The sequence below is a fragment of the Hemicordylus capensis genome, chromosome 1 (genome assembly GCF_027244095.1).
Source record: "Hemicordylus capensis ecotype Gifberg chromosome 1, rHemCap1.1.pri, whole genome shotgun sequence".
In the NCBI taxonomy this organism is placed as follows: domain Eukaryota; kingdom Metazoa; phylum Chordata; class Lepidosauria; order Squamata; family Cordylidae; genus Hemicordylus; species Hemicordylus capensis.
Window position 1 is genome coordinate 263514247 of NC_069657.1, and position 16602 is coordinate 263530848.

The window sequence follows — 16602 nt, forward strand, 5'->3', positions numbered from 1 at the left end:
ACAGAAAGAAATGGGGAGGAACTTGAGAAGGGTTAGCAAGCATGCTCAGATGACAGCTCATACAGTAAATCATCAGTAAAACCTTCTGAAACGTTAACCTGCACGTGGAACTCATCAAGCCCCCTCCCCCACATCTTTGCTTTGTTGTCTTTATTGTAGTATCACATCAGCAAGCTGGCATTATCATCAGGGTTGCAAGATTTCACAACTGAAGCTGAAACTGATGAAGTAGAGGCAGCTCTTTCTAATCTGGAAGTGACTCTGGAGGGTGGAAAAACAGAGAGTATTTTGGTAAGTCATGCATATGAATTGAGACATTGGGGCAGGCATAGGAGAGGGAATTCTTTCTTGTCACTAATCATGTCTTGCATAATATCCAGTATGGGACTCCACCTATGACACTTTGGAAACCCTATAATATTTAAGAAAATGCCTCTGTCATGAACCTCACCACCTACTAAGATTATCAGGAGAGGTCCAGTTGCAGTTGCCACTGGCTCATTTGATGGTGACTCAGAACCAGGCCTTCTCTATAGCCCTCCCGGGAATTTGGAATGCACTTCCTGTCAGAATAAGAGCTTCCCCTTCTCTGGCTGCCTTCAAAAAAGCTCTCAAAAAACACTTGCCTTTTCAGACTTTTAGATAAAAAAATAAATATAGACAGATAGTTTGGGGGGCTTATTCTTCCTTACTTCTTATATAAACAATAGATGCACATATCTGATAACTTTAAAAGAATAAAACCAATAAATCCCACATTCTCCCTCACTCCTGTCCCAACTGTTTTCATATTTATGTATATAAACTTTACTAGGGATGTGCAAATAGATTTTTTAAAATTCATTTTATGCCTGAATCAAATCACCACTGATTTATTTTGTGTCCAAATCTTTCCCCCCACCAACCCCCGAATAACCCCAAATTCTATTTGGATTTGATTCAATTCAATTCTGATTTGGTCACTGCTGACCACTGATGAAGGTCCTAGGGGCACCCATTTTTGGTGGTGGGTAGGTCCCCATGGGTGCCACCTACCACCCAAATTTCAAGGCAGTGGGGCACTTGGTTGATTTTAATGATTTTTTGTTTTGTTTTTACTTATTTTGTATATTTCCGCCATAGGAAATAACGGGGATTCGAAGTCACCCTATCCTAACCCTAATATGGATCCCCAGCCTTAATTTTGTTTTTAAAAAAGGCTCTAACCCTTGTAGAAGTGGAGTTATTGAGCAAAATGTGCGGTCACTATTTTTCAAGTGTTTGGGTTCTTTGGTACATAACAACTTTTCCTCACAGTGAATCCCTATGAGGATTCATTGCACACCTTAATTTCTTCTGTTCATTTTGACTGTCATTGGACAGTGCCAACTGTCAGCTGCCAGCTGCCATGTGCCAACTATACCGCCCCCCCGCCCCCGCAAGGCAGTGAGGTATTCAGTTTATTTTTAGGAATATTGAAGTATTTAGATACTTTGGTGTCTTCATTACAGACCTTCATTTCTTCTGTTCATTTTGACCCCACTGCTTTGCAGGTGGGAGTGGGGAATTAATGGTATCCCATGTGCCAACTACCCCCCAACCCGCAAGCTACTGGGTACTGTTTATAATTTTGAAATTTTTGAGGTGTTTAGATTCTTTGGTGTGTAATGAATCCTCATAGGGATTCATTATGAGGAAAGGTTATTAGACACCAAAGAGTCTAAACACTTGAAAAAATTCCTAGAACATAAACTGAGTAGTACCCCACTGCCTTGCGGGTAGGAGTGGGGTGGAGTTGGCACATGGCATTTGACAGTTGGCACTGTCCAAAGACAGTCAAAATGAATAGAAGAAATGAAGGTGTGTAATGAATTCTCATAGGAATTCATTGAGGAAAAGTTATTATACGCCAAAGAATCCAAACATTTGGAAAAAAAATAGTGACCACATATTTTGCTCTGTAACTCCACTTCTACAAGGGCTAGAACTTACCTTAAAACAAAAAATCTGGGAATCTGGGGGAATTAATAGGAGAAATCTGAATCTCTAATCAATTCAAATCAAATCTGGCATGATTCGATTTGTACCCTAATCTAGCCAATGGATCACAGGGGTGATTTGTTCTGTCTCCAAATCACCCAAATCAGCTAGATTTGGGTACAAAACAATTTGTACCTGAATCAGTTTGCACATCCCTACACTTTACAGAGTATTCATTACAAAATAAACATGCATTTCCATATTTCTGGCTTGTCAGAATGTTTCCCCCCCTGATCTACATAATTCAGATAGGGCAACCATCTTTCTAAGAAATAATATTTGTGTGATATATTGTTTATTTTTATTTCTATAAATGTTATGTAAACTATCTGGAGATGTTTTATATATCAGGTAATTTATAAACCCAAATAATAAATAAATTCTACCTCTTTTCTTTTACAGAAATAAATGTTTTTAACTTTGAGTGGATTTCCTCCCAATTTCTCACTCAACTTTTTATAAAGAATTTTCTCTTATAAGCTTTTTATATCCTTTGACTATCCCACCTCTCCCAAATTTAGAAAGGCCATCATTCAATGGCATTTGTTAATAAGGGCTGCCAGTATGTACCCACACAGATATTCTGTTTGACGTCTTGAGGTCTACTCCATATGTCTCTGCATACAGATAAATCAATTTGTTTTAAATGAATTAAAAGTTAGAATTTCCCAGAAGTTATTGATAAGTTAGGCTTCATGAAATACTACTGGGCAGGGGGTAAAAACCAGCAATCTGGAAACCATAATATGTCCCATTAAATATATGTATTACTAAATACTTAGGAAGTGTACTACACTAAAATAATTCCTTGTTAGTCACAGGAGGACATCACAGACATACCAAAGCTTGCAGATAATCTCAAACTATTTAGGTAAGTAAATAACAAAGCTGCCTGTTAAAGATATATTTATCTTTATTTCATAAGTCTGCAATTAATTATGAATGATACTAATTATACTGAATACAGGAAGCGACCAGCATAAAAAGTGCCCATGTAAAAAGATACAGAAATCACATGTTTTTCTGTTTTATGTCCAAACTTGGTATAGTACAATTGTTTTGTCATATTGCATATGATTCCAATAGAAGTATATAGATTTACATGAAATGGAAATTTGTCCCTGTTCTTATTTTAAATCTTCTAACTTAGCCGTTTCCACATATGCACACATTTATGTATGAATAGGAATAGCCAACCAAAACAGGGTGGATGGGAGAGATTTGCAGAATTCACACGGAGCACATAGGCTCGTTGATGACCAGGAATTCAGGAAAGGGTAGCTGTCTATGGTTGCAAATCTGGAAGCCAATTATGTTGTGAGAGTTTGAGATTTGCAGGCAAGATCTTGCTCCAGTCATCCCGCAGTCTTTTGACACAAGAGCCTCCTCCCGACATGTTTACTGAATGTTGGGGGGAACAGGACCACCACGCACCCTCTAATGTCCACACATTTGGCATTAGTGTGACAAAGCTCTATGTGAGTAGAACCCTTTTACATTAATGCCATGGCATGACCTGCAGGCACAGTCCTACTCCTTCCCCCACATAGTCCATGAACGCATGATGTGGGACTGAAGAAGCAAACAGCCCCTACTGTGTGCAATCCTAAAGAAGCTTACTTAGAAGTAAATCTCACTGAGTTCAAAGGGGCTTATATTACCATGTTTGCTCAAATCAGTGTCTCCTATACCCATGTGTATATCATTTGTTATACAAATAGCAGGAACACCAAATCATTTCTGGAGGGATTTCTCTTCAAATTAGGGGTTACCTGGGTGCTAGGGGAACCGTTCACTTCTGCAGCCAGCTCTGACCAGCCAGGGAAACATGCAGTGATCCATTCTGTCAAGCAGACCCAGGTTAACTAGCACCAAATCAGGAAGTGTCCCTAATTTTGGATCAGGTCCAAAGATGAGATAGTAAAGCCTCACCATAAACTACCCTGGGACAAGTAAGGTTTATTAAGAGAACACCACCATAATCCAGGATTGACTATCAGCTGCTAGAGCAGGTGCGAAGGCTGTTCCGTTAGAGGAGGGGCAATGTGGAAATGACCCAAGATAAGCTTCTTGCAAGGAAAATGAATGTGAAATTGAGGGAGGGGGGAGAGAGAATGCGCACACATTTTTTCTTTCTCCTGTTCTTTTGAGGGTGGTGAAACCTTGAAAAGAAGGGTTGGATTTCAGACTGCAGATCCAGCTTTCATACTGCAGTAATATTTTCACTTGGGCTGGAAGGCTTTCAGAGCTACTAAGCTGGCATCTTGATCCAAGGGAAGGCAGTAGTATTTGGCAGGCATGTCACAAAATGGATTCAGAGAGCAAAGAAAGGGCACAAGAGCAAGCACTCGGCTTGGGATTTCAAAATACACTTTGGGGCAGCGTCCCCGTCTGCAAGACTGATCCTGAAAGCACAGGGAACTCTGGGTGGCTTGAGTCAACTATAGGGGTTGAAACAAAAGAGAAAGGGAAGGAGGGGAATCTCCAGAGTTCTAAAAAGTGGAGAGTATATGCTTGCTGATATTCTGTATTGAGGGTCCTGGGAGCTGTGTGCATGAGGCCGTGCTACCTAGTAGGGACACAAAGCAGACAGGTTCTAGTTGTGCCAATTCAATAGGTGGCAGGGAGTTGTTTTGATTACATAAGGGTGGGGTCGAGTTGATCCATTCAGACTCCCCTTTGTCCTAGGACCTTTGCTTGCCTGGCTGGCAGTTTTTGTTCAATGGGAGTGCAAGAGCCTCGGGCACGGTTTCCACCTTTGCCAGGTTCAAAGCATAAGCTCACAAAATAGCAAGCAGGATCTCAAATTTACCCAGGACTGTTCTTCAGGCTAGATTTTAAGCTGAAATACCAGCAATGAGCGGGTGGGGAGAGAAAAAGATGTTGCCTGTCATGATGGGGAGACCAAGCCAGCAGTTTGCAATGATCTGAGACTGAAAGTGAAATGGAAGTGGTGCCCTTCAGTCTTACAGTACAATCCCATGCATACTTACATGAGAGTAAGTGTTCACAGAGCACCCCCATCTGGGATTTGAGCCTCCATTTGGGGGGTGCTAACATTTTAGTTAGTTTTAATGAAGTTGTTGCTGTTTAGATTTAATCTAATGCAAGGTTTCTTAACCTTGGGCCCCCAGATGTTGTTGGACTACAACTCCCATCATCCCTAGACATGGCCTTTGTGGCGGGTGATGATGGGAGTTGTAGTCCAACAATATCTGGGGGCCCAAGGTTAAGAAACGCTGATCTAATGGACTAATGCAGCCATCTGTGATACTTGACTACACAGTAGTAGATAGATATATTGTTACATGAATATGAAAGTATAGTTAGATGCAAACAAAGCACCTGTCTATATCCTTATCAGTTGAGTGTGCTGATAGTCAAATTAAACTTTCCAATTGCTTGATAAATCGGCACTATATAAAGCCACCTTATTTGTACTGGCAAGGAACTGGTTCTTTCTTCCATGGAAGTGACCGATTCAACCCTCCTTTAGAAATTCTATGGAACACTAAGATAAAAGAACTTAAAGCTTTGTACTCTGCGAAGTGTTTAGTTTACTAATCAGTCATATTTTCCCAGAAACTAAGCTGTTTGCTGCAAAGAGAATTTGATGGTAATTTTTAAATCACTAAAGATATTTTCTATTCAGATACAAATGACTAAGAACAGCAACTGTATTTTAAAGATTAAATGAAAATTTAAATGAAGTTCTTTGCATACCAGGGCCACAGCCTAAATTATTTGTCTGACCTCCCACAAACACAACAGGGCTTCTGGAACCTTTTCCTGGAAGCTATGCCCTATCCTGCCAGACAGCCCACTCTCAAAATTAGAGGATTTTGAAAAGTGGAATGCAAGAAACTGCTGCCAGAAAAAAGCAAGCAAAATTCCAGTGTGCATCCACTATACCTTGGGAAGCACCTAAATGGGACTCTTTTGGATTATGGACAAAGGTCATTTTGTTAACGGTTACATAGGAACATAAGAAGCAATCTTCTACTGAGTCAGACCACTGGTCCATCTAGCTCTGTATTGTCCAGTGCACTCATTCTACTGGGTCTCAAGCAGAATTCTTTCCCAGCCCTACCCTGTCTAGAGATGTCAGGAATTGAACCTTGGACATTTTACATGTAAATATGTGCTATAGCACTGAGCCACAGCCCTCCTGCTCCTGTTCAGTGCAGCTTTTTGCAAGCCTGACAGGGACTTGGTTTTGTGTACAAGATACATAACATGCACACCAAGCCACCTGCTAAATGTAGCATCCTGTCTCACCTGTAACAAGGAAAGCAGCTCTGCTCAGCTTCATGGCAGGAAAAATATCTCCTGAAATAGGAATATCTCCTAACACTATAAACCAGGCCTGCTCAACCTTGCCCCCACTCCAGCTGTTTTTGGTCTACAACTCCCATAATCCCCAGCCACAGTGGCCAGTAGCCAGGGATTATGGGAGTTGTAGGCCAACATCTGCAGGAGGACCTAAGTTGAACAGCCCTGCTGTAAACTGAGGATGATACAGGGTTGTGCAAATCTTTACAGCTCTGAAAGGCCTAGACGATATCCTGAAAGAAGCTGGTGAGGGTTTGTACACTCTGTGATGTTATGTAGGGGTCTGTCTACTACATTAGATCAGTTCAGCTTATGCTCAGTCCTTTGTATTCTAGTGTGGTAATTTATAGGGTCAGGCACCATTGTTAGAAATTATTTATGAAACTCTTTTCTATTCAAATACATTGTATGCAAAAATTGAAACCAAGAATCCAGAGTAACAAGTCATAATTAAATGGCAGCAGTCTTATGAATACAAACCAAATATTCAACCCCAGAGAAAGCTCTCACAAAAAGCCAAGTTTTCATTACATGGAGAAAAAGAGTCTTATAAAGAGAGTAAGGAAAGCTTTACTGGAGCTTTCTATTTACTGAAGAGTTGGTGCAGCTATCGAGAAGGCCTTGCTCAAGTCCCTACCATTCTCTGTTCAGGAGGGAACCTGTAGCAAAGCCTTCTGTGCCAGCTTCCAAGCTCAGAGAAGTATGTGGGAGAAGGTGCTCTTTCAGGTACTTGGGACCCAAGCCATTTAGGACTCTAAATGTAACAAAAAGCACCTTGAATTGGGCCCCAAACCTACCCCTCTTTTCCTATATAAAGATACTGTGTGACCATTTAAAGTCTCAAATCAACTGACTGGACTTTTATACAGCAACAACACACTCTAGATAACATATTTAAGATAATTGCTTAGTGAATGTATTTTCAGCATTCCTTAATACTTGACAGAAGTTCTCAAATATTGCCATCATGAGCATCTAGTGCACAACTGCAAGGCATTTTAAGAGTCTAGCCTATGTAGCTGCCATATTGAGAAGGCACTATTTCCTGATGGTGCCTTATGTGATAGACAGCAACCCATAAGATGTAACAACATGCCAAGATACAGCAAGTTTGGAATGCACATGGACCATGCAGTACACTGGCAACACCAAAACTGTATCTGCATTGTTCAGAAACCTACTTTGTTGGTACCCCACTTTTTGAATTTAGCACACTAGTACCAAACTAGGAGCATGGGAAACTGTAGGCTGGATATGCTCTTGGTAGAATTCAACAATGGAGGCTCCCTGTGTGGTCTGTCAAAGAGGAGGTAAGCAGGCCTGTAATTATTCCATGGAAGTTATACAAACAAGGTATAACATTAGATCTATGTGGTGGCCCAGTATCATTCCCAACATGGGCTCTGCGCCTGCGCAGTTGCTTCTGCAGAAGGATTCATCAACTCCTTGAAGCACTCTATAACCATGCCCTTGGCACATGGAGCGTGTTCAGTATCTTTGGCACCAGAGCTCTGTTTCCCTCAGTTCCCTTTCATCTGCCATAGTGTGCACTTCCTTGGGGATTCTCACTTTCGTCCACGGTTCCTGGAAAAACAAAAACCATTGTTTTCTTGATTATTTGGCTCTTTGGACTTTTGACCTCGATTTTGTCTTACATTTTGGATTTGTTTGCTTCCAGTCTGATGGGACTTGAGAAAAAGCTTTAAGAGGAATTCCTCATGCCGTGGCACTCTCCCCTCTTCCGATCGGTATGATTTGTGCCTTCTTTGCCTCAGGGAGGACTATATTGTCCAGTCCTGTAAAATTTTCCTTTTCTTCTCAAAACAGACCCGGAGAAGTGGGAGTTGCATTTGAGGGCCACGCTGTACAAAACCTCCTTGTGCCCACCAACCCCAATGCCATCAACATCTTCAATGTTGACATGTTCTAAGTAGTGTTCAGCTCCTAGGACTCTGTCCAAGTCTTTCTCAGGTGCTTTCAAGAAGCAGAGGGACCTCCCTTAAGAGCCCCATCATAAGCACCATAAGAAGAGGAAACAAAAGGACACTGACACTTCAACACTCCTGAAACACCAAAAAACCTCTTTGGCATCCTTGTTGACACAGCCTTTGACCGCTTCAACATCAACCAAACCAGCTCCTCCTCCAACTTTTCTGTTTTTGGGTCCAGCTTCAATATCACCTTCAACTTCGACGACTGTCAAGCATCACTCCTTGTTGGTGAAGTCTTCCACATGGCTGTGTCCGTTGCCCTCGTTGGTACCGCTGACGCCTTCTGCTGTCCAAGTCATCTGCTCACACTCGTTGTCATCTTCTCCAGAGGTCGTCAAAAGGTCTTCATCCATGCCACTATTGACATCAGGTTACTTGCCAACTACAACATTGACATTGACATCATTCACTGCCCCAACTTCAGTGTTGATTTCCACCGTCCATCCTTCTCTGCATACGACTCCACTGCCACCATCATCCATTGTTGATTGAACCCTTCGACCTTCCTCATCCTTGACTTTGCCAGTCTTGGGCACTGTCTGTCAACATGGACAGTGTTGAAAAACTTCCCTCCAATGCTGGGCTTTGACTCCATCTTGAATTCTCCTTTGACTGTATCTGGTTCCACCTTCAAAGGATTTTTGCTACATGGACTTGATATTGAGGATGAGTCCGACGCTGGAATACCATGAGTACCCAAGACACCATCTGCCTCTCCTGCCAAGACTACCCCTGCTGGTTCTCCTTCTCATCTTCCATTTCAGTGGAAGGAGTCCCACAGTTTTTTGTTACCAGCTTATTCTCATTACCTTAGGAAATTGGATTATTGGAGCTCTCCTGGTGCTCTCGACCCAGGTTATATCCACCAACTGGGAAGATCTTGGGACCCAATGTATGCTCCCTTACCTTCTCTTCCCTATGATTAGGAGTTGAAGGTTCTCCACTGCATCTCAAGGACAGCCCTCTGGCTCCTCTCCATTCAAGTGCCCCATGGATCCTTCTCCTGTTCCTCAACCTCCATCATCTCAGCTTGTGGCTCTGCTTCCTCCCCCGGCACCTCCAACCCATACTCCTCTTCCACCTGAGCACCCTGCTGTTCCATCCTCACCTCCTGATACAACCCCCCTCCTCCAGTCCCTGACAGACACTTTTCAGATGAGGATTATGTCTCGACCTCTGAGTCTGATGATGATTCTACTGTAACCCCACCACCACCACGGTGGCCTCCAAAATGGCCACCGCCACTGGAGAAAGGGCTGAAAGGGCCCCAAAATGGGCCAAAACAGCCTTTAGAAGACCAGGGGAGGATGGTGGGGGAGAAGGAAATGGCGGAGAAACACCCCCCTCCCCACCTTGGCTGCAGCAGCACATACCCTGAGGCCGCCAAACCTGGCAGTCAGCATTGTAAACTATGTTTTTTTTAAAAAAACGTTAGAACCCCCGAATCAGCTCAAATTCGAGCTGAGCCGGGGGGCACTAAATGAAACATGCCTGGTTCAGTTTGAGTCCATTTCAGACTCAAACCAAACTGGGCAAACCGGTTTTGTGCACACCCCTACCTACAACTTTGGCTGCTATCTGTGTCCAAACTGAATATAGACAACCATGGTCTGATTCCCTGCCTTGGACTCTCTTCAGTGGTGAACTCTGCCAGAGAAAGGGTCTACCCTTTCAACAGCCTACACCTTTAGATTCCATCACAACAGATGTGTCTTTTACAGGCAGGCGCGCCGACTGTGCAGGCCTTCATGTTCGAGGCTTTTGGAATAATCAGCAGGCATCTGTGCATATCAGCTTCTTTGAGCTTATGGCAATCTTTCTGGCTCTGAAGTCATTACATCCTCTTTTGTCCGGCAAAACCATCCAGGTGATGCTGGACAATACTACAGTCACAGCATACTTAAACTATCAAGGGGGCACAGTCTCCAAGTCCCTGTACAGTCTTGCCATTCAGATTTGGGATTGGGGCATTCACCACCAAATATACCCCCTGGCTCTGCATATAAAGGGTACTGACAACATCTTGACAGCCTCAGCAGGGAAACCAGCTTATCAACACGAGTGGGAACTTCATGACAGCGTCCTAGCTTTTCTCTTCCGGCAGTGGGGGACTCCCTAAGTCGACCTCTCTGCCACCTGAGAGAACAAAAAATGCCCATTTTATTGTTCGAGAGTTGCGGTGGGGTCTCTGGGAGATGCTTTCCAGATTCCTTGGACAGGCAGACTTTCCTACCTCTTCCCATCCAAGGTCGTAAGCAAAATATCACTCCAGAAGACGAATTACATTCTTCTCACCCCATGGTGGCTGAGGCAGCTTTAGATTCCTCTTGGGGAATCAGTCTTGGGGCTCCTACCATCGTCTTCGGCAGTGTCCAGACCTCTTCTGATGGTCAGGTTCTTCACCACAGCCTCAGGACCCTCAATATGACTGCATGGAGGCTGAACTTTTAGATAATATCCTCCATCATGTGAGAAAGGCCTCCACCAGACCCAATTACAGCTGTAAATGGAAGAGATTTTTATGTATGCATGATCAAAAGGCTTCGACCCCTCCACAGCCTCTATCTCCCAAGCACTGCTCTACCTCGCCTCTATCAAACAATCTGGTCTGTCTAATTCCTCCATTAAAATTCATATGTCCGCCCCGTCTGCTGTGCACCCTGGCTGGGGTTTCATGTCTCTTTTCTCTCATCCAGATTGCATGCGTTTCCTCAAGGGCCTGAATAACCTCCCCACCCACCCCTAGGCAACTTGTTGAACCCTGGAGTCTCTCTTTGGTCCTCTCTTCACTCACAGAAGACAACTTTGACCCCTTATCTTCAGCCTCCCTCGAGCTGCTCAAGACAGCATTCCTCATCACCATCACAACAGCAAGAAGTCACTGCCTTGAGGGTTGATGCCATTATAGAGTTATTGGACATCCCCTCTACCACATTCTAGCCCATTAAGGTGGTGGTGCACACCGACCCTGCCTTCTTACCTAAGATAGTGTCAGACTTCCATATTAAGACATTATCTTGCCCACCTTTTTCTCTAACCCAGTTTCATCCCCTGAATGTTCCTAGCATTCCTTGGATGTTTGGAGAGTCCTTTTATTTTACATGGCCTGCACTAAAGACTTTTAGACGTTCTAACAGACTGTTCGTGACTTTTCAGGTCCCACTAACAGCCTGCCCGTCTTCGGAAAGATATTGTCCAAATGGTTGGTTCAAGCTATTCTGCTCTGTTATGAGAAACAAGGTCTCACTCCACCTTCTGCTATCAAGGCTTATTCCACAAGGGCGAAGGCCACTTCAGCAGCTCACCTCTCTGGGGCTAGCTTCACTGAAATCCACAAGGCTGCTACCTGGTCTTCTGAACAGCCCTTTATTAAACATTACACCCTTGACATCTGCTCTGCAGCTGAGGCTGGTTTCAGGTGTGCAGTCCTTAAGGAAGTTGTTTAAATCCTCTGTTATTTCGGGAGCTTGCTAACCGCCCATGTTGGGAATGATACCGGGCCACCACAAAAATAAACAGGTTGCTCACCTGTAATTTTTGATGGCCCAGTATAGTCACAACACCCACTCAGCCTCCCTGCTCATCTAATACTCTTACCTTCTTTCCTTACCTGTCTCTTCTGCTAAAGCTTCAACTCAACAACATCCATCCAGGTACTGAGGGAGCCAGCGCTTTGGCGCCAGAGATACCAAGCATGCTCCACATGCAAAGGTCATGGCTACAGAGCACTTCAAGGAGCTGATGAATCCTTCCACTGGTGCAACTGTACAGGCACAGAGTCCATGTTGTGAATTCTACCGGGCCATCAAGAGTTACAGGGGAGCAATCTGTTTTTCTGCTTTGTTTATTTGGATTTGGTTCCAAACTGTTAGCATCTTTACTTCTCTCAGTCAAAGCAGCTGAAACTACTGAGAAAATCTGCTCAATTTAACAGTGAGTGACATCTAAGAGAGCTTCCCTGGTATGCTGGGGAATAAACTGGCCCCAGGTGTTTGTAGGCAGCCTAATTAGAACAGACAATTGATATTGTTGCTCTTGATTTGCAGATCCAAAAAGCTAACACTGAAAGCCTTCAAGCCATATTGGTTTGTCTTCAAAGACACTTCATTATCTTATTTTAAAAACAAGGAAGCTGAATATGGAGAACCCATTGAGAAGCTCAACCTAAGAGGTAGAGGATGGCTTTTCATACTTCATTTATAAAGTGCAGTTCCTTGTAGGCTGTCTGAGGATCCCTGGTACAATGAATGGTGCACAGTTCTGTTCTTTGCTGGCAGTGTGCAGGCACAAACAATGTAATCTGCATTTATGCCGTGTTTTGATTTAAACTATTACGGTCTGCTTTTGTTTTAATATTGACTAATCACATTTTTTTTAAAGGATGATATTGCTTAGAATGGTAATATAGTCCCCTTGATACAATGCAGCCCTTATAGGGCTGTGGAAGTCCTCACCTCAGGACAACAGGCTGGACTAGATAATCCGAAAGTCCACAGCTGTGCAAGTCTGAAGATTCCATCAGTCCTAAAATCTAATTCACTTCTCCAGTTTTTGCATTTATTCCTACACTCTGTAGAGCAACTTAAATTACATTTTGGGTTTTTTCAGAATTCCACTCCTATCCTGCAATTATGGATATGAGATGGACATACTTCCCTGCCTTCTTAGCATCTGCACCTTTAACAATGGTCTTTCCCCTAATTGATATGCTGATCTCTTTTTTTTGTCCTCTTCCGGCTTTTTAAAAAAATGTTTTGACAGTTATGGGTCCCTTTTTCAAGTCCTCCTATTGTTGTTGCAGTACATCCATGAACAAGCTTTTTTGTTCTTAATGTTGATCAAGAATATGTACAGTATAGATTAAAGTAGAACATCCCTTCTGTCTTCTCGTTTGTCTGTCATTCAGGATGTGAAATTGTCCCAGATGTAAGCGTGTCAGGGAAAAAATACGGAATTAAGTTACTCATCCCTGTGGCTGATGGAATGAATGAACTACACTTAAGATGTGATAACGTGAGTAGCAAAATAGCCAATTGATTCCATTGAAGGGTTTATATTGATACCTGCCTTAGGGATGCTGCAATGAATGAGATAGCAATTCAATAAGGAGGGACACCGTTAGAAAACAAAAGAGTCCATTTAGAAATAGGGGATATCTCATTGGCTCATAGTACAATTGGTCAACCATTCCTGTGGATGATCAATTGGCCAACCATTCCAGTGGCTGTGAATGCATCCATCCCAAACAAAATAGAATAAAGCCCTTGCCTCTTTCATGTTCTGACTGTGTATGTGTTTAAGAGTGTGCACACAGAATTCACCTCTGACACCCAAGGGCAGTTTATGAAAATGAAGGGGAAAGAAGCATCAACTCTTGGAGTTTACGCATGTGATGTTTTGAATTTTTTAGTATTGATTGTTAAATTTATTTATTGTGTTGATATATGTGTTCTGGAATTTATGCTTGTAGTAATGTGTAAGCCTGTGTAGGAGGTTGAGTGACAGTAGCTGCAGTAGTGAGACCCCTGCAGGAGGGACAAGGAAATCCTGCTTGGAATGCAGGAGGGGGCAGGCAGTCTGAGTGGGAGAGAAGAAGTGACCATTAGAAATCAGAGCTGGATGACAGATGGTGAAGAAAGGAGAAGGTGAGCTGGATGCTTGGAGAAAAGGGGTTCTGAATAGAGGAGACTTATCTGGAGAGGAGAGAAGTAGGGCTTAGTAGAGGCAGGGGTGTATATATGTTCTCCCCTGGAAAGCCAAGGCCTGTTTGGGGGACTGAACAGTCCTCAGGAAGAGGGAGGCTGAGTAGAAACTCTGGAACCAAGCAAGGCACTTGAACCCCAGGGTGGAGAAAGACTGTTAACATCTCTGTAAGCTATGACAACTCTTTGAAAGCACTACGCATATGTACCTCTAGAAGTTGTAACTGCCACACACTGAGGCTCTTCTCATGATCAGTGAGAAGAGCCTGGATGGGGTTTGCGAACTTGTGAACTTGATATCACAGTTTACATGACTGCAACTGAATAAACTGTGAGGCAGGAGTTATTTGCAGAAGCTCTTTCTTCATGGAGCTCAACTCATTGTTCATCGCAGGAAAGCCAGTATGCCAAATGGATGGCGGCTTGCATTTTGGCTTCCAAAGGAAAAACCATGGCAGACAGTTCTTACCAGCCTGAGGTCCATAACATTCTGTCATTCTTGAAAATGAAGAGCAGGACTGCTTCTTCTCCTCAAGAAGTTTCTAATCTGGAAAGCATGGACATGAAGCCGGAGTGCTTTATCTCACCGCGGTGTGCAAAGAAATACAAGTCCAAGCAGGTAATGAGCAGGCGTGGGGAAGGGGGGAAATATCTGGATTATGCAAGATAGAAACACATCAGGCTGACTCATGTCATTCTTGCTTAACCTCAGCAAGGGCCCCTGGGTTTTTGTGTTAATCTTTAAATTGAATTCCAAAGTCTCCAGTTATTTGTCTTCATTAAGATCTTGATCCAGGAAGCTGGTGGAGCACCTGCTTCTCGTGCAGTAGGTTCCAGATTCAATTCCTGCCATCATCAGGTGCCATCATCAGCCTGGGAAAGACCCCTGTCTATATTCTGGAGAGCTGCTGTCAGTCAGTGTAGACAATAGTGAGCTAGATGGACTATGGTCTGGTTCAGTATAAGGCAACTTCACATGTTCTAGGAGCACTGCAAGTAATATCATACAGCACATACAAGTGTTACATTAAGCCCATCATTAAGAGATGAGCTTAACACTGAAAGTGTCCCTCTTTCCAGAAAAAGCAGCTGAAGGAGAGGCATAGCACCATATGGATTGGGGCCATGGCATGGAAAGGTAGTGTTAACATTTTCCCTCATGCCGTTTTCCTGCTGAAAATTGTGCCTCTTTAAAGCAGTTTTTTGCAGTGCAAAAGTAAAAAGAAAGGCCAGCATAATTCAGTAAATAGAATGTTGGCTTTGGGAGACATGAATTCAGGTTCTACTCCTTGCATGTTCTTACTGTATTGAGCCTGTGTAAATCATTCTCAGCTTCTAGTTTCCTTTCTATAAAATGTGTATAATAGTGTGGGGTACAGGGATAAAATGTTAATTACACTAAACAGATTTGGTGTTAATTTTCTAAGGAGATCTTTGACATAAATATTTCTGCTGTGTGAGTTCCCGTTTTCCATAGAACTCCAATAGCAATGGTTATTGTGTAGAACTGGTTTGTGGAATCATAAACATTTAGAGTCGGAAGGGACTTTGGAGATTGTCCAGTCCAACCCTCTGTTCAGTGCTGTTCCACTCTTATTGTTTAATAACATAAGAGTTGTTTTCTTTAGCTTCCGGTATAATATTTCCTTTCACAAAGAGCAAACACTGCTCCTATCACATAGTAATAAAGGATCTACATTTCACACACACTTACTTGTGTTTGCATTGGGGTGGGGGTTGTCTTTAAAAAGAAAAAGATAGGTAGGTTAATAAAACTCCCCACAGTAGTTCTAATTACTAAACAAATAACTGAAATACAGCTTCAGCACCAGAAAAGGTATTGCCAGGGGTGCGGGGCAAGCTATATGTTTGATTTTGGAGTATTCCGAAACAGTAGCATTCTGTAGTTCACTTTAGAATTGGATTGTTAACCATGCTTGCTCTGAGGTAAGTTCTAGTAACTTCAATAGGATTACTTGTTTCTAACGAAGTGCATTTAGGTTTGCAGACTTAATTAGATCTTTGATCTAGGCACATATTAAAGTTTATTTATATTGGTTTGGTTATAATTCTTCTAATCCCCTGCACCCCTTCTTGCAGCTTCTCTGTGCAGGGAGGCCACCCTCAGAAAGAGGAGAGGGTGTTACAGAAAGGAGAGGCTATTCAACTTGTTCCTTCATGTCTTCAACACAGTGTTGTTCAGAATATACTTACTTCTCATTCCCCCTTCCCTTCACACACCCTATTCCTTCTGCATCACTCCTTTTCCTCTCCTTCCACAGAGACATATGACCTTGTAGGACAGGCTACAAGCTCTATACCTCAGTCACTCCACTGAAATCATCTTTCAATTCTGCTCAGTTTAGAGACAGTGGCAACAGACCAATCCAATACACACAACACACACAGAGCACGCCAGATGCAATGTGTAAAATATTGTAAAGCACCTCTCAAATGCTGCTCTCAAATCCCTTTTCTGATTCACAATCATAAATGACATTAGGCAGTGGAGCAAGAGCCTGGTGATATCACAATGTACTGTTAGGTCCTTCTGGCAT

At 42.8% G+C, this 16602-nt stretch overlaps 1 protein-coding gene across 1 annotated transcript in view; it reads left to right on the plus strand.

The window, feature by feature from the left end:
• The window catches only part of FERMT1 (FERM domain containing kindlin 1), a 52598-nt gene that overhangs the window by 22665 nt on the left and 13331 nt on the right, over positions 1-16602 (plus strand). Inside the window, exons 8-12 of the mRNA XM_053284802.1 lie at positions 160-291; positions 2835-2890; positions 12389-12513; positions 13249-13355; positions 14439-14663. Coding sequence (XP_053140777.1) covers positions 160-291; positions 2835-2890; positions 12389-12513; positions 13249-13355; positions 14439-14663 — 645 coding nt within the window. The remainder of the gene's footprint in view (positions 1-159; positions 292-2834; positions 2891-12388; positions 12514-13248; positions 13356-14438; positions 14664-16602) is intronic.